We start from the raw sequence: 19,566 nt of genomic DNA, 5'->3' as shown, positions 1-19,566 counted from the left end.
ATCATTTGTGTATCAAATTATATTGATTGATAAGTGATTTTTATGTGGAAATTGTCATTAGAAATTTAAACTTTAGTTATTGAAACTGGATTAATCGATGCTTCGGTTCGAAATAAAAGGGAGAACCAATTGACTCTTAAATCGATATGATTCGAGATAAAAATGGATCGAGTTGGATAATATAATTCTAAAACCATGCTTTTGACAAAGGAATGAACAGTCCACAAAATCATGAAAAAGAGTGAAATAAAGTTTGATTTGATGAAAGATGGGCCTAATTGTAAGGGAATAAAACAATATTTTAAAGAAATAGTTTTCGGTTGATTGTAGAGCTTCACCGGATATACCCGATGCACCAAAAACCCTATAGAGAATTTCAAAGCCAAGTTGATAATTATTTGGTACTTTTAGGTTAGGTTATGAGATCAAATTCAAGAATTAAAAACATGATTTTAATTATATAAAGACAAGGTGTGTTGTATCTGTCTCTCCCTTCATTATTGGTTCCACAAGATTCCCATACGCTCCTCAATGGGGAACTCTCCAGAACCCATATCTCACATCACCACCACTGGATTTTGTTCATTACCTTCACCTTTTCTAATTATTTCGGACTCCAATCTACGACTACTTTATTTCTCAAATTTTGAGAAAATTTTAGATTGATTCAGGTGGATTTCAGTTTGTTATTTAATTAAGTGTTTCACTGTTGATGTAATTATAGATGTATTCAATGTTCAAGTTATTTGTTTTAATTAGAACAACAATATTAGACACGAAAAATGGATATGGATAAAAAAAATTTAAGTCAGTTTAAAATATAGACTAAATTTGACTTACAACATTGAAAGCTCGAGCTCAACCAAGTGTAACTTATTTTTAATACTGTTACATTTTATTGTTATATATGGTGTAATTTATAGTATTCAAAATTGAATTTATGATGTATATACACAAAATTCTATGTTTACAATCTTAATAAAAAAACATATTAAATTAAATAAAGCATAAAATTAATCTTCTTTTTGCACAAATCATAGTTTTATTAGTTACAGATATTTAATCTAAATCTCTTACTAAACACTCAAATATGTGAGATTGATACTCATTTAATCTACCAAACCAAAGTATAGGTGTTTAATGGGAATAAATATGGAAAGGTCTAAAACGTATTTGGGTTAAACGAATTTGGTAAAATTTAAGACCACTGAACAAGCATAAACTCTTCGAATTTAAACCATTTTGAACACAAATTATCTTAATTTCAGATTTTGCTGATTTGGTCCCTTTAAGTTTAAGTTAATTAGAATAAACTATTTTAATTTAAACCATTTTGGTTTATTTTATTAATTTCACAATAAACTTAGATTAAATCTAAATAAATAATTTCATCGAATCATATTTTAGTAAATTGCTAGTAAAATTTTTGAACCCTACAAACAAGATCGAAGTTAACAAGTGTCCTATAAGAATATAGTAAAATATTAAAATAAAAAATATTTAATAAAAAAAGTCACGAAATAAAAAAATACTCTCAAGTATACTAAATACTAACCCAAAAATAATAGTTGAATATAATTATATAAAATATTTTTAATAAAAACAAATACCCATCTAATTCTAACCTTTTCCCCTTAATTCGATGAGTATCTGTTTCGCTTGAATAGATATTATTAAACAAGAGTTAGTAAATAAAACACATTTATCCTAAATAACATGATATTTATACATTAATAGATGCAATTCAGTGTTTTGATATACAGATGCATAATGTTTTATCAAGTTCAGCCTTTGAGAAACTTATGAAACTAATACGTGTACATACATACATGCACGCATATATATAGAGGGGAACTTCATGTAACAAATAGCTCTAATGAGCAGCTAATGGCATCCCAACTTTCTCAGTCAAGCTTTTAATGTACTCTTTCCTTGCAGGGTGATCCTCCTGGGGCCGATTATACGCTGTCCACACCGGTTCTCCCAAAAACAACCTCATCAACTGCACAATGTAAACACGCAAGTTCGATCAACTGCAGCTCCGAGGTATCCATAACTTGCTTATAAATTAAGTTCCCTTGATCTTACACATTTTCTTACCTTGACATAGTTGCTGGTGTCAAGAGTGAACCGATGGTAGATTCCAGCAGGCAATATAATAAGATCACCTCCTTTGATCCAAATCCGAATCCATCGGTCATCCTTGTCCCTAACATCAAAATACCCGCTGCCTTCCAAGCAGTAGCGTATCTCTTCGTCGGCATGGATGTGCTCGGTGTAAAAGTTCCTCAGTTTCTCCTCATAGTTGGCAACTTTCTCAGGGCATAAATCAAGCAAATCCTATATGTACAATATAATGATTTAGACAAATGAAGGTCCTAAGAACTTCCTCTTCAAATTAGAATAACAAGGCAACTACAATATTCGAACTCAAATGTGAATGTCGAACATGGATTTTACCAAGTCTTTTCATGTATTCAGAGTATCTTTGGAGTGCCGTATCCCCCAAACTCATATCCAAATGTGCCTCGGGTTCGTGAAAAATGAAGAGTAGGAATGACATAACTAGGCAAAGCAACTTAACAACTCAATACCCCTTACAAATGCTCTATTAAGAAACAGGAATGTCCTATTGTAAGTTGTGACCCAACCTCTTATCGGTGTTGCAATTTGCTTTTGATTTGGAATTGAGTACAACACCTTATTCTATCTATCAACTTCCTCTTCGTATTTACAACATTATCCCAAGTTAACACAACCTAAAAAGTAAAAGCTACGTATGCAAGAGAATCCCACCATTTGGGTACAAAGGCGAATGAAATGCAAACTAACTATATATTATATACCTTAAAATTAGCTCGTAACTTATAACTTACATTCTGCATTACCTAACAGACTACAGTTAATCACACAATAAATCTCATTTTCAGAACTAAAAAAGAAATCATCTCGAATCATAATTTCACAATACCTCATCTTAGTAATACACATAATAACAGATTAACTATTTGCTCGTTTGCTTATAGCACAAATAACGTGTTTTTATTTTCTTTTTTGGTGTATGTATGTATGTATGCATGCATGAATCTATGTTACTAGAAACCGAGATCCACATCTAGGGGATGTCGTCACTCTAAATAAAGAGTCCTATCAAGATTCGAAAACAAGAAAGATAAGACTACTATACTATTGAGTTTGCAAAGCAGAAAAGCTCAATAGTTTGGTTTGCATCAGCAGTTTCCTCCAATGTTATCCGTACGTAGGGACTCCTATTGAGTGTCCAACCACTTTTATATACTTGGAGAATCAAATTCGAAATACATATAGGAGACGAATGTGTCGGACACGAGTACTTAGCGAAAATGAAAATTCCAGAAAACATAGGTTCCTTGTACATCAAAACCAAATTGGAATCCCCTTTTCCCCCCAAAAGTAATACAACAGGAACAGGCTTTCTCTAATTCCCATCACACACAATAAAATTCATTATAAGAGCATAAAGGACAAAGCTAATAGGCAAAGCAACTTAAGCAAGACATTAACACTAATTGAGACAAAAAATATTATAAAAAAAGTTATATTACCATGTAATTATAACCTCTGGCTTCTCTAATCTTCTTCAACTCTTCATCGTTCTCGTAATCCTTGGGGTTCAAATGCCAATACAACACTCCCAGCTCTACCATTATTCAAAAGAATCAATCATTTTAATTAAAACCCAAAGCCAAAAACAAAAAACCCAGAAAATCTAACAGCAGAAACGTCTAGAACTCACCTGCCAAGTGCTCCAACGAAACAGGTTCGTTGGGGTTGCGTCGATGAGGAAGCCTTTGGTCTTCTTTGCTTTCATCCATAAACCAAGCCTGTTTTTATCGGTTATTGAAAAAATAAAATTCCCATTACCATTGAAGTTATATGATTGAAACTGGGAAGTTGAAGAAACTTACCTCGATAGCCATGAGTGATGATGACTCGGTGTTGAGACTCAGTGACTGGGATAAGGATTCAACTGTTTGTTAAGTTTAGTGAGTTCCTCCGTTTCGTATTTATCGACAACGTTGAGTTACCCCCTCATGATAGATTTTAACATTGTTGATTCCCACGTGTCGCCTCTGGTTTTCTCTTGTTATTTTTGTGGTATTTAATTTAATATATAAAACCAATTTTTGCTTCAATTCTTTTTTATGGTCATTTTAAATTATGAAATGAAATTTCGAGATGAATTATAATTACTAAAATTATCACAGCCACACGTGTTAAAAATCTTTTAAAATAAGAATACTGAATTTTAGAAAATAATTATATTTTACAAACTAGTAAAAGAATTTGGGCTTAATTTTTTAATCAAATTAGTGGGTTTAACTTTTGATGTTAAATGTAGGGTATTATTAAGAAAAAAAAACTTGAAGACTACATCGATTGGAATGGTAGTATTATTAACTTGGGTTTGATTATTATTTAAATTTATTTGATTTGTTGTAGATTAAGTCTTAGTTTGATTGGTATGAATATGATTGTCAATATAGGAGAACGTGGGGTCGAGTGCATTTAATTGCATTATCTTCTTATTTATGGTTATGAGTTGCGTCAAAAAAGAACAAACGTGATCAAAACCTATACAAAAATTGTTATTATTCAAATCAAATTTAAAATTTTATTTAATTTACAGTTATTTATAACTTATAACTTTTTATACTTTTATATTATAAATTAGTGAAAATATCGAACCAATTCGAATGAATGGAAATTGGTTCGGTTTGATGCTTATTCAGATTCGATTGAATTTTGATTTTGAATTTTTTTTGGTGAATTACAACGAAAAGTCTTAACAACAACGTGTTTAGCGTGACTCGAGCTTAGACCACACCTGGGATGATGAACACCCTAACTATCATGCCAACACACGGTATTCAATTTTGATTTGGATTTTTAAGAACTAAAATACTATAGGTTAACTGGGTAATTGCAATTTTTTTTTTCTAAAACCGATAGGAACCAAACTATTACCACCCTAATGATCATGTGGAAAAATAAGACTAAATATGAAATTCTCTCATGTGTTATATACATTATGAATTTTTTTCCTTAATCGAATAGTTTTATTTATTTCAGGGAAACAAGTTGATATATATTTTTTTACATAATTCATGATTTAGAATTAATTATATTAAAATTTTCATTTTCATACTTAAATTTTTTTGTTTATGTTGATATTTTTTGTCTCGATTTACCTCAAAAAATTCAATACAAATTGTTAAGATATTCTTTGAATCGGTATGAATTTGGGCTGATAGAAGTGTTCCAAGGAGCTTGATACTATTTGCAAAATCAAATGACAAATTAAACGGCGTCCAAGTTGCCACTTTAATACTTAAGTCAATTTCTGGGTTAAACGAATGTTTAGAAAAAAAAAATTAGGAAGATGATAGAATGTGTATATGAAAATTGACAAGATATCTCTTTAAGTCATTTTATGCTAACCTCCCTTCTACCTTACACGTAGAGGCGGATTTAGGGGTGGCAGAGGCTCCGGCCCCCAGGCCCTTAAATTTTTTTAAAAATTTTAAATTAATAAAAGTAAAATTATACTTTAACCCCTTAAAATTATAAAATTTAACTTGATCCTTTAAAAATTATAAAGATATAGACTATAAAAAATTAAAATTTCATTCGGCCCCTAAAAATTTGTTCTGACTTCTCCCCTACTTACACGTGATAGCTTTCTTAGTATCGGAGTCCAAGTTAGACCTTTGTTTACCCGTCGTTACTCTGGGCAACAAACGGCAAGGAGACCAGAGATTGACGCCAAACAAATGACTAACATGGTCAGTTCACCATACAAAGCTGATGGGCGAATGACCTAAAGAGATGTCTTTTATCATTCTTTATATGCTCATTCCACCAAGTTTTATCTGAAAATTCTTTTAACTCATAAATTGACTTAAGTATTAGAAAACGGTTGAAATGTACAGTAACGTCCTTTAATTTTACAGATCACATCAAGCCCCTTGAAGCATCTTTGCTGCCCAAATCCATACCAACTCAAAGAAAAACCAACAAGAACGTAAAACATCATCCAGTTTAATACTTTTTTTGCAATAAATTGAGATAAAATTGTGGTTTTTTCGTATTAAGTATCGAAGTGAAGAAAACAAAATTCAAAATACCAACAAAATAAAGATAGTTGAAATAGTAAATTGTGTATAAAAAAGCATAATTTAATTCATATAAAGTAAATCATAACATAAAATTAATATAAATACACAAAATTATAACACGTCAGCAATAAGGACCAAACAGGTTTATGCAGATTTTTCCTCTTTTTTCTTTTTATAGAAAATGTTTTCATAATTAAAAGAGAAATAACAAAATCTCTGAAGTGTCCCTTTCTAGTTTCTACGCCTAATGAAAGTGGAATGTTGCAACTTGGAAGTAATGTAGCCCTTTAATAGGGACACTGTTCCTATCACCCCCTTCCAATGGGTTCATGGCTAGGCCCTTTGGTTCTTGCCCTTGAACATTTATAATTTTTTACAGCTAATTACATTAAACATCTTTAAATTTTTATTTTTATTTTAAATTATTCTTCAAATCTCATTTTACATAATTTAAAATGAAAAATATAATAAAAGTTAATAATTTTTTTAAAAAAATTTAGTTTTCAGATTTTTTATTTGATGATTAAAATAACAATTTTAATAATGAAAAGACCTGATTAATATGACACGATAGTTTAGAGATGCAATTTGAATGTTTTGAAGTTTGAAACCAATTTAGAATGAATATCATAATCAAGGGTGTAGCTAGGGGGGCTAGTGGCCTCGGTCCCCCCTAAAATGAAAAATTTTACATTGAGGCTCTCTAATTTTTTTAAAATTTTAAATTAGAAAAGATAAAATTACACATTGGCTTCCCCTAAAAATGATAAAAAAATTGATTTAATACTTTAAAATTTATAAAATATAAGTTATTAAAATAATAAAATTATATTTTATTATCGTAAAATTATAATTTAATTTCACCCTAAAAATAATTTAAAATGTTTAATACAATTAACTCTTATTATTAAGAATTTGACAGAGTTAGTGTAGCACGCAATGAAATTTCATGAAATTCACATTATTAATTTTGGAACATTATTAATTTTTTAAAATTAAAAAAGAAAAAGAGTAGTTTGAAGCAACTAACTTTCTACCATTCAAAAACAAAATACGCCAAATGGTCTCTATCAAAATTTCAAAATGATTTTTAACTTTTACTGTTTCACAGTATGTAGTACTAAATAAGTATACAGTTTTAGGAAATACTGGGAGAGCTATTCATATCCCCAAATATGATGAATATATGTCACGTCAAATTGCACGTGAACAGACACTTTTTAACTTTTGGTGCAATTTATATTTGCTCAAAAGATTCCATTATTAGTGTTCTTAAATAATACAAATTATGTATATTGACAGAAAAAATATATAAATTATATGGAATGAGAATTTATTAATATTTAAAATTTCAACTAATATTAGCTTCAGATTCGATTTTTCGATTAGTTTTATCTTAATAAAAGTAGTATTATTGATAAATGTTATTATTTTAGTAATATTATTTTTAGGAAATAATAGAGACAGATATCATCGGGAAGGACATCCACGGATGGAGGTAAAATAGATAGTGGAATACTAAAAGGTATTTTTTTTAATTTTCAAAATCTATAATAATAAATTTAGGCCTCATTAGTTGTATCTTTTATCAATTTGGTCATCAATTTTTTTATAGAGAATTGAGTTATTTTTTAATGAAAATACTTACTGAAATATTAAATTTTAAAATATAGATTTTAATGCTTTAGATTTAAAACACTTTAAATAAATTTATATGTTTATTAAAGTTTTCACCATATATAATACTTTATTTTACTGATTCATAGAACCGAGCATAGTTGTGCACAGACAAGTGAAAACATGTAAGAGCCAAATGCATTCTAGTAAGAGCCGCCACTTCCAAACCCAAACCCAAATCCACTTCCACTGCTGCCACTCCCGCTGCTAGTCCCTCCGCCGCCGCCACCTCCTCCTCCACCTCTGGTTCCACCAGTGCCACTTCCTGATCCATATCCAGTCCCACCTGATGAACTGCTACCCACCACCACCTCCACCTCCTCCTCCACCACCACTACTGCCGCCAGTACTACCACCAGTAGAAGGTGGTGGAGAAGGAGACCCCACCTGCAATGGTTGAGCGCTTGCCAATTGGACCCAAGAAGAAAAACATAGAGAAATTAAGAAAAGCCACACCACAAGCAAGCGAGCCATCTCTAGATTACTGTAGTCTTATTAAACAAGTGAATCAGCAATTTATATAGATGGGAGAAATGAGATGAAACCACCCTATTTCACGTAACTGGAATGCATGTTTTTCGTGGCAGTTTTGAATGGAAGCTATAAACCTAAAAAATAAACAGTAAAAGGGATATGAATAATGCTAAACGAAACCTAGTATTAGAATATGAAGACCCTCGAGGCCTCGACAATGCGTTACACTTGCTTTTTCTTCCTAAAGAACATTCCTACGGACAGCTTTAACGTTTTAAACTATATTCTATATACAATTTAAAATATAAAAATAAAAACTTTGATAACAAAAATAATTTAATCGGGCATGCAATTTTAATATAAAATAACAATAATTATAATTATTTTATTAATAAATTTTAATCATAAGTGTTACAATTATTATCACTTAGGTAATTCAACTAAGGAGATCCACTATTGCCTCATCTTTGTGTACGGTTTCCCAAGACTTGTGTGTTTCAACACTTGTTTGCTTAGACGATTCTTTGTCTATGAATAACTTAGTAGGTAATTCAGCAAGGAGATCCATCTGTAAATTAACTTTTGTTTGCAGATAAGCTGTCTCCATTTTCCTATGCGGATGATAATAGCTTAGAAATTATCCTTGACAAGTTCCAACATGCTACGAGGAAAAAGGTAAATTTCTCTAAATCATCGGTTTATTTCTCGCCCAATACCAATGAAGAAATAAGAAATGCAGTTGTTACAGCTATTCCAACTTATGTCATTTTTGTGTGGAAATAATTGGGTGAGGTGGCTGAAACTAGTTAAATCTAAGAGAAGGAACGGCTTGGGTTTTCGATATTTTCAAACCTTTAATAAGACACTACTTGCTAAACAAGCTTGGAGGGCTCTCCTTAACCCTTTTCTATTATGGATGAAACTCTAGAAGGTCTAGTACTTCTCGACAGGGGCGAAGTCAAGAAAATGATATTAGGGTTAAAATAAAATTTTAAAAGTTTAGTGGCGAAAGTTAAAAATATAATTTACTTAAATTGAATCATTCATACCTACAATAGACCCTTTAAGTCAAGGGGCAAGTCCACTACCCCATTTGCTACACCTCAACTTCCCAAATAAAGGTATGCTTCAAGCGGAGAAATCTTCAAAAGTCTTGAATATGAATACTCTTGAAATGTGAGTAAGGGCAAAAATGTTCTCCAAACCCAGGGATGATGTGATTAAAAATATTTTATTCAATTTTAATTTTAAAATATACTGTGAATAATAAACGTAAAAAAGATATCAATTTAGACAAAAAATTTAAATCGTCACCCAACTCGATGTTCCCCAATTTATTGACATATACTTGAAAGCATTTTAAATTTGGACAGTGCAACCTTAGGATTGCTTTAACGTTTCTTTTTTATATATACAATGAATATAGATTGATTTTATAAGGTTATATGGCTAATTATTTGATGCTTTTTTAAAAAAATATTTTTATGTTCTTTACCATTTTTAGATATTTCAACCTTTTTTACAACCTTTAAATTCTAGACGACTGCATCACAAATTATTGCACGTGTTACGCTATCAAAGTGACATGTATTTTAGATTTACTGGCGTTACAAAAAATATTAAGGTACCTAAATCAAAAATACTAAATTGGGATAAGATTTTTACCAAATTCAAAAGCCAATTGTATATTTTAACCATTATACTAATATATTAAAATTTATATAAATATAAAATACGATATTTAAAATACGCATGTATAATTGGAACACATGCATTATAATATCCTTTTGTAAGGAAATACGGATCGATTGGTTAGACTAGAAATCGGTCAAAATATCAGTTCAAAAGGAGGCTTTAAATTGATTGGCTAAAGAACCGATACGGACGGGATAAAAATAGATTGGATCTGGTAATTAAATCAAATTTTTAGAAAAATCAAATCAATTAAACTGATTAAATTAATTGACTAGATAAATCGATAATATGACCGATTCGACTATCGGTAGAAAAGGGAGAATATTAAGAATGGGGAGATTAATTAATACTAGAACTTGTCGCAATTATGGATGAAAATAATAGACATTTTTAGGTTAAAACTTTTAAAACTTGACTTCAATATTTTAATTAAATTAAATCTCTACAAATATATTTAAAAATTAATTAAAAGTTTTCATAATATATTTTAGAATTTTTTATCTATAATAATATTAAAAATAAAAGTCTAAAGTTGAAAAGAATTAATTATTAAAAGTCAAAATATGACAAATTTATTCAGTATATTATATATAAATTTTATATTAAAAATTAATAATTTTACAAATTTTATATTTTTCTAATAATGATAAGTGATATAAACAATAATGTGTGGTTTATTTATTTTTCATTGATGTGAATGTGGGTTTTTAAAAATGTGATAAGTTAACTTTTAAAAGTTTTTGTTTGGGTGAATTTACTAAAGTAACATATAATAAAGTATATAAGAAATATATTTGTTTTATTATCAGGCTAAATAAGTGGGGCTGCTGCCTGGGTCTACACTGCCCTGAATGATTGTGATGGTGTGTTTTCATTAGTGTTCCATCTGGTTATTGGTCGGACTATCCAACTCGGCTTAAAGACTCGCCTGAAAGGTAGAAGGGTTTAGATGAAAATATAGATTTGAAAAATAGGTTTGGACAAAAAAATAATGCCAGTATAAAAAATGGGTTGGGCTTCGGGTAAGGCATATTTGGCCCAACTCGAATTCACTAAAGGATAAAAAAATCTGTTTTCTTTATTTTTGAATGTTATTTTCTTGTTGTTTTCTCCCTATTTTGCTACTATTTTACTATTATGTTGCTACTATTATGTTGTTATTATTTGGATATTATATAAAATTTATTTTATTGTTAATTTTATTAATATTTTAAAGGTATTTGTTAATTTTGTTATTATTTTAGAGGCATTTGCTTGTTAAGTTGCATTTATCTTAGTGTTATTTAAGTCTACATATTTTTTAAATTTTATTTTCAATTTGTTGGGAAATATTTATTTTGATGTTTTTAGTATTTTTAATGTATTATACATATTTAAAAAGTATATAAAAATAATATAAAAAATTAATACGGGCGGGTCGGGTCGGGTTCGAGTTTTAGTATTTTTAATTGGATTGGGCTTAGATAAAATTTTAAGCCCATTTTTCGGACTGAGCCTAAACCTAGTAAATGGGCCTGAATTTTTAGTTGAACCCGGCCCATGAGCACCTCTAGTTTCATCCCATACTTATGAAAAACCATAAAAAAATATTAATCCCTTTAAGGTTTCAGATTTGGGTTTTTAATTTTATTAAATTTAATTATTGATTATAAATACTTTCCAAACATTATGAATAGAATTATAAATTATTATATACTTTGATGAATAAGAATTATAAATATTTATAAACTACTAATATTTTTATCTTTTAACTAATCAATTCAGTTAAAGATTTTTATAATGAGTATAAATATTTATTTATAATACCAGTGCAATACTATATGCACTTAGATTGATATTTTAAAAATAATAAATAAATTGATTACATAATATTTTTTAATTGTTCTTATAAAATTAAATTTCATCATTAATATAACAAGTAATATTATTTTAATGAATTGTAAAATATAAAAAAACTGTAAACATGAACTTTTTATTTAAGTTTTTAAGTTATATATATATTTAGATAATTTTTATTTTAGTCTAAAATTTTTTCAGACAATATATATGCCCTCTTCTGAATTTTTTTTTTTCTGTGTATTTTCTGTCTTTGACTTGGGACACACTCTCTCACGCAAAACCAGAAAAAGAACCTTCAATAATAGCACTCTCGGAGGTGACCTTGATAACCTTTTCTCCCTCCGCCAGCTCCTCCTCGGCATGGGCGTTTCCCGCCTCCGCCTCCGCCACCACATCTTAGTTGCCTTCACCTTTCTCTTATTTGCTTCCACTCTTTCTCAACTCGGTAACTATCTTCAAAACCCCCTTCCTTTCATTTTTTTTTGAACTTTTTAAACTACTCATGTACGATATAAACCATTAACTCGGTCTGAACTCAGTGCAGTTTCGTGGTTGTTTGTGCAGAAAGTGAGTTCCAGGTGAGAGAAGGGAGCAAGAAGAGAACTGGGTCAGTGGTGTTGAGCCGGTTCTTATCCCAAAAACAACTCAGTGGGCCGGGTTCTTCACCACCTTCTTGTAGATCCAACTGTGGGAGCTGCTCGCCTTGTCAACCGGTTCACGTCCCGATTCAACCAGGTTTAGTTATGAAGCCACTCGAGTACTACCCCGAAGCTTGGCGTTGCAAGTGTGGCAACAAGATTTTCATGCCCTAAAAAATCAAAAGCAAAAATAGTACACTGAAATCCAAGACTTTTGCTCAAACCAAAAAAAATAATAAATAAAAAAAAATTATGAAAGTATAATAATGTTAGTATTGCTATTTTAGTAAGTTTTTTACAGTGTTGGTTGCTTTCTATCTATGTTTATATAATGAATTTGCATCTTCCTGTGAAAGACAGTAAAAGCTTTGGAAATGTAAGTTATTTTATAATGTGAGATTACCAAGGGTATCTCTAATCATCTCTCTTTCTCTCTTATTTTTTTACTCCTCCTTTTATCTTAATTGCATTGAAACAAGTTTGTAGGAGATAAAATATTTGTGTCTAAATTTTAATTGATATTACAATTGGATTTATGTATATATTTTCATGTTTTTATTATATTTAAAATGTTTTATCATGAAAATATACCATGCTTGAGTAAAATGTGAGAAATGTTCTTATTTGAGGTCTTTTGAAAATGTTTAGTCTTTATTATATCAAATATGAAAACAGGACTTAAATCTTTAATATGTAATATGTAATAATTAACCTATACCACTCTCACGGTGTTATTATGAGAACCATGATTTAAAATGTGTACAAAAAAGGAATCAAAAAGCAAGTGACGGAGGGAGAGGGTTCCATTATTTTCTATTTGGAGTAGGGACTCGGAAGTTACATAGATAAAGAGTATCAATGGGACATCTTGTTTCTTTCTTCATTTCCCCCTTCCATCTTTTTTTCTCTACATTCAACATGGGTGAGGTGAAATTACTATAAAAAAATTAAATTAAATTAAATATAATTTTTAAGACGGACCAAACGTAAACATTTTCTATTTATTCAATAGGCTATCAAGTATAAATTCAATTGTTAATCTTGAATTATGACACACCCACCATGTAGATGGAAAAACTCGTATGATATTTTATATAAAAATTTACATTAAAATAAACGTGAGGTTGGTTGAAATGATAAATTTAGAATTCGAAAACCATGATAGTTTGTGTTTATATAAAATGTAAAAGATAAAATACCCTTAAAATAATTTTTGTTTCTTTGTAAAAGGAAAGAGATTTTAGTAATTTCTCAATTAAGTCAATATCCGCAACTTGTGACAACGACTTAATTAAATACATTATACATAGTATAGATTTAGGAAGAACTAAAATAGGATTTGCCCATTTAACTAAAGGGCCAAATCCTTACCTACCATTAAATAGGTAGATTTAGGTCAATAATCCTTTCGTTTATGCATTATAATGATTGATTATGATTGTGGTTATATGTATGCATTAATTATTTTAATTTTAATATATATAATAGAAATGGTTGTAGTTAAATGTTAAAATTATGTGAAATAATTAAAATTTAAAATTTCCATGATTTTATTTGTTTATTACCTACATATTTTATTGTTACAATATATAAAATAAATAAAACCCAAAATTTCAATTTTAAGTACTTTCATATCTAAAAATTAGTGCATTCACCTAATTCTGAATTATGATTCATATACTACATTATTCCAAGTGAAATATTTCATGTAACACTCAACGCATCATTCAATTGTCGAATCCGAATGCGTAATGTTACATTATGTTACTGAAGCAACTCGAGCTATCTCACTTATATAATCATAAAATTTAAATCAAAATTATTGTTCAAAACAATTTAAATTATCAATCGTACTGACACACATATGCATTCATAGTATTTAGGATTCAAATCATCATGTTTCAGGGTTAAGCAGAGTTAAAATTAGAGTTACGACTTGAATCCAAACTCAACTATCAAATTTCAATGCTGTATCTCGAGGTAGAAGACTTCTTGTCTCAAGACAGGCTTTATTTTATTTTAGGTAATTTTGCTTTGATGTCGATATGTCTCGAGACACTAGATGTCATGTCTCAAGGCAAGGTCCCTTTTGTCTTGAGACTGGGTCTCAAGACCAACCTCCCCTATTTTCTTATTTTAGTTTCGGTGTTTCGATGTCTCGAAATAAGGGATCTTGTCTCAAAACTTGGAGCAGGGTAAAACTAATGTAGCTTTGAAGTTTATTTGTCTCAAGACTAACATGCCAAGTCTCAAGACACTGAGCATGAAGATCAAAATATAAGGTAAATTTTGCTCTTGTGGTCTTGATACATGATCATACTTTCTCTTGACACAATGGTAAAATTTGCCTTGAATGCACATTTTCAATGGTCCAAACTAAACCAAATGGCACCTTAAGTGTACCTAAACGTTACATCAAAGTAACACCATCAATCTCAATCTAACACATCTAAACACAATCAAACATCATCAAATCATAACCACCAACGCATCAACATTTAACTATCTATTTCTCATAATCGAACTTATATAAGCCTAGTTATCTACTAATTAAAGATTAAAGTTCAACTTATGAAACTTCATAGCCCAAATATCAATATACTAAAATGATCATTTAAACAACATAACCAAAACAACCTAGGTACATGTTATTCTAACTTAAACACATATATACATACAAAAAAGGTAGCAAAATGATTCACGAGTTGAGTTGTTGAGAATGGATGCTTTGACACTGCCAACCTACGGAAAACCTTACTCGAGATCTGTGCACGAAAATAAACAAAATCATGCGCTAAATATTGAATATTTTGTGGCGCTAATATAATTTAAATACATTTCATTGAGAATAAACTAAAGTAAATATATATACACAATTCAAAAATATATATAACAAATATCAATTGCATTAATATTTACTACTTTAACTTGATATATCATTTTTCCAACTTTCTAATGAACTTCACATTTCAATATCAATTTAATTGCTTATTCAATTTGATCCATATTATCTGATGATAGACATTAGAACAAATACTTGGATCTCTATATCAAATAAGTCCACGTCCCTCTGAAATTAGGACTATCTTACTTTGCCATCCTGGGTTGCCGGCAACGATGACTTTTAGCATGTGATTATTCTACCATCCTGCGTTGTCCGACAACGATGGTTTTAGTATTATTCGTACTATTTATTCAGCCATATTGGATTACCTATCAATGATGGCTGGCAAATCACCATATCAGTAACCTTTTGGCATGCCAACTATACCCGGCCTACGTCTAACATCATTTAATAGGGCATTAACATCATAATCTCCATTGTAACATATATCATTATAATATCAATGTCCAAATACTCATGATCACATCCAAAACAATTTCAAACATTTATCACTTATTTCAAAAATTACAAGTCAAAATCCATTGTTCAAAGTTTATAGGGGAAAGATATCATTATTATTATTTGTATCCCTTTATTGTTTTATTATTATTATTATTTCCATTTCACAAAAGCAGTAAGGTTTTAGGTTTTAAGCATTTAAGCTTCCAATCTTATCATCCTTTACGTATGTCATGTATGAATTTTTTTATAAATATGTATTTATATTTCTATATATTCTATTCATAAAATAATTATTACCTTATAAAGTGTAGTAAAAAATCTTTATAGTACCCTCAAAAATAAATCGCATTTACTCCACTGACATGATAGTATCCACTTGGGTTCGTTTTATATATATACATATTATCCGTTTTTCAAATTTTTAAAATAATTAATTGACATGGTAAATAAAATATTGAGTTTATTTTGAAAACAGTACCGTTTAATTAGATTAATATAATATAATCAATTATACACAAATTTTAATTTGATGTATAGTAAAATATACAACTTTTGATTTAATATAATTATATGTATAAAGTTTTTATTTTATTTGTATAAATAAAAATTCAATTTTGAATTGATCGGTAAATAAATAAATAAATCTAATTATTTTTATATCTGTTTAAAATTAGTTGTTTATGTAATAAGTATGTATACAGTGATGCAACATTCATCATAACACTAAATTCAATATAGTTATTTATTGTGTTAAATAATTTTACTTTAATTCATTCATATATAATTCTAAAACTAATTAAGTGATAAAAACTAAAAATTAATTTGAATCTAATGTTTAATTAAGTTATTAATAAAATATAATTAAAAGTATTTTCTATTTCTTATAAAGAAAATCTTAAAATAATTATAATAATAATTATTTTATATCAATAAATTTTAAACAAAGCATAGAAGTAAATAAATGTATTTACCATTAGATTACTTTTAAATCCATCATTTAATAATTGAAAATATATGTAAAATTTATTTATCATTCATGTAAGAATTTTTATTATTTATCTATCGAATTATATTTAATGAATTAATAATTTTTTATTGTTATATTAATTATTATTTTAACCAATTTAGTAATATAAAAATATTTTAAAAATATTAAAAATTGAGCTTTTTATTTATAATAATTGGAATCCCAAAGGAGAGTGCGTTTACTGTTAAGTCAGTTTGGCCATATCTCCTTTGGCAATCTCTCAGACCTTGCATCAAATTTGGATGTGATGTGATGTTTGATTTGACAATTATTATTGTGTTTTAATAATTTTTTTGTGTAGAGATATTTTAATCAAATTATTTTATTTATTTTAACCAAAATAATATTTCTAATTATTTTATATTTTATGGTTTAATAATGATATGCGCTCTCTTATTAAGAATATAATATATTTTATTATTACATGTAATATTTATTTGTTTTCTTTTTACAAATTTATTTATTTATTCTTTTTAACGGAAATGATAATTTTGTTTTCAGTTTTAATTACCAATTCAAACTTTTATCATCTTCTCTTTTCCCAACTTTGTAATGAAAAAAAAATATATATATATATATATATTTTTACATTTCAAAATATCTATACTTACTATATAAAAGTAATATCCATTCCTATTTCTTATTGTGACACCTGTCAACTCAATTGCCTTTTTTTTTCACTGCCATTTGCAGTTTTTAATTTCTATATTAATAGTTAATTTTCACTTTTGGTATTTATATTATGTTTAAATTTAAGATTTAATCTTTTATGTTTTATTTTTACATAATTTAATATCTTAACTTTATAATATTATTAGTTAGTTTAAATATTTTTATTTTGATTAAAATAATGACGTAATTTTTAAGAGTTGTTAGCACTCTTAAATTTATTTGTTAAATTGAAGTTTATTGCAATATCATTTTCCAGTACATGAATAAGTAAGTATTTTTTCGATTCAACATGTCACGCTGACAAATTTATCAAACAACATAATTACATTCAATACTTATATTTACTAATTTATCGAAAAAATTAATATAAATTCAAGAATGAATATCAGTCGTGAGTTGTGACCATCTCATCATTGTTAGTAAATATTTTAGGTTTAGACCATTTTATTTTTGGAATTGTTATGGTGTTGGGATGGTTTTACTTTTATATAAAATTAATAAAAAATGTCCATATAATAATATTTAAACTTTTAATTTTATAATTTTAAATAAAGCTTATATATAAATTTTAGGTTATTTTTCATGCACATCACATGTGTGTTATAATCTAATTTTAAAAACAAGATATTTATATAAAATTAAATATTTTCCATACGTTTTTAATTTTAGTAGATTTATATTTTAATAAATCTTATTAAGAATATCATTTTTTAGTTAATGAGATGTATCTATAATTTTAATAATGTTTCGTTTTCATCCATATTTGTAAATATAAGCTTAATTCGCTCAATTTTTTAGGTTAGTCATATTTTTAAATATATATATATGTAATTTTAGTTACTTTTAAATAATATATATTTTTACTACCCTTATATATATTCCTTTCACTAAAACATTATTTTCTTTTTAGAATTTACATTATAGTATAACATATTTATTTTTACATGATAAATATTACATATTTATAATATAACATATTCCTAAACATAAACTTTAAAAAGATTGGACCAAGCTTGAGCTTTGAATATTTAGGCATGCCTCGTATTTTAAATGGACATAATATTTTTTTCTGAAATTATTGTTCGAGCTTAATAGTTTTATTCAAACCCTTCCAAATACCAAAATGAAATATTTATAAACGTCATGGATAATGCTTAATGTAAAATTTTAAAGATAATGGATGAAAATGAAATATTAATAAAAACCTATGGATCATCACAAATTTTAGTACACAATCCTGGTTTAGGATCAGTCCAATAATAAAAATGGTCCAAATTAAAGCCCAACCTAGGTCTTTGCAATACTGACATTGGGCTTAATTGTAGTTTTACTTTTACAGCAATTGGGCTTTTAACTATCGGACTAGCGTATAGATAAAATAACTCTATTTTATTTTACCCCACAGTCATGGGCCAAAATCAAGATTTATACAGTTGACTTTAAATCTGTTCACGGGTCAAGTTATTCGTATAAGCTTGAAAGTTTGTCTGAAATTTAGGAGAGTTTAGATAAAAATGTTAAGCCGAAAAAGGAATTTGTGCAACTCGACTTTTAAGTTTATAATGTTTTATATCATATAATTTATAACACAAATTAAATATAATAATATATTATTTTTTTATACAGAGTAATATATAAATCTCCTATAATATAAACATTAAAAAAAATTAAGATGATTATATAAAATTATTAAATATTAAAATAAAACAAAATGAAAAATATATATTTAATTTTTTTTAAAAATAATATAGACGGGTTTAAAATGAGTTTGGGTTAACCATTTACAACTATAGGTAGACTTGAGCAAGGTTTTAGACCCATATTTTGAGTTGAGCTGAGTTTGGGCAAACATAAAGTGTGTTAATATCAAGTTTAGACTCAGCCCGAACGCAACTTGACCTAGCTTATGAACACTTCCAGTTCAAATCAACAAAATGAATAAAGGCTTAAGATATCATTTAGTGCTTGTATTTGATAAAAGTTACATATTTTGATATCCAAGAGTAATAATGTTAACATTTTAATATTTAATTCCAGTTT

General features: G+C 28.1%; 2 protein-coding genes across 2 annotated transcripts; one reads left to right on the top strand and one right to left on the bottom strand.

Moving 5' to 3' along the window:
* Positions 1 to 1,701: 1,701 nt before the first annotated feature.
* LOC105800544 (acireductone dioxygenase 1) lies at positions 1,702 to 4,115 on the bottom strand. The gene is made up of 5 exons (XM_012631741.2): positions 3,948 to 4,115; positions 3,776 to 3,863; positions 3,585 to 3,679; positions 2,101 to 2,340; positions 1,702 to 2,002 (listed from the first exon to the last, which is right to left on the bottom strand). The coding sequence occupies exons 1-5, from the start codon at positions 3,957 to 3,959 to the stop codon at positions 1,874 to 1,876; spliced, it is 564 nt and encodes a 187-aa protein (XP_012487195.1). The 5' UTR covers positions 3,960 to 4,115; the 3' UTR covers positions 1,702 to 1,873.
* A 7,951-nt stretch (positions 4,116 to 12,066) lies between these two features.
* LOC105800545 (EPIDERMAL PATTERNING FACTOR-like protein 5) lies at positions 12,067 to 12,878 on the top strand. Its single transcript, XM_012631742.2, has 2 exons — positions 12,067 to 12,288; positions 12,408 to 12,878. Exons 1-2 carry the CDS (start codon positions 12,204 to 12,206, stop codon positions 12,653 to 12,655), a joined length of 333 nt encoding a protein of 110 aa, XP_012487196.1. The 5' UTR covers positions 12,067 to 12,203; the 3' UTR covers positions 12,656 to 12,878.
* The last annotated feature ends 6,688 nt before the right edge of the window (positions 12,879 to 19,566 follow it).

Source organism: Gossypium raimondii, chromosome 9 (assembly GCF_025698545.1).
Source record: "Gossypium raimondii isolate GPD5lz chromosome 9, ASM2569854v1, whole genome shotgun sequence".
In the NCBI taxonomy this organism is placed as follows: Eukaryota; Viridiplantae; Streptophyta; class Magnoliopsida; order Malvales; family Malvaceae; genus Gossypium; species Gossypium raimondii.
The sequence above is the reverse complement of the archived record's forward strand: the minus strand, read 5'-3'. Positions and strand labels throughout refer to the sequence as shown.

Bases quoted from the DNA above. Each gene is read 5' to 3' on its own strand.
- LOC105800544 (XM_012631741.2), bottom strand. The intron at 3,680-3,775 runs GTGAGTTCTAGA...GAATAATGGTAG, and splicing joins TTCGTTGGAGCACTTGGCAG to AGCTGGGAGTGTTGTATTGG. The intron at 2,341-3,584 runs GTAATATAACTT...TTGTACATATAG, and splicing joins CCAGAGGTTATAATTACATG to GATTTGCTTGATTTATGCCC.
- LOC105800545 (XM_012631742.2), top strand. From the start codon at position 12,204: ATGGGCGTTTCCCGCCTCCGCCTCCGCCACCACATCTTAGTTGCCTTC. The intron at 12,289-12,407 runs GTAACTATCTTC...TTGTTTGTGCAG, and splicing joins TTCCACTCTTTCTCAACTCG to AAAGTGAGTTCCAGGTGAGA.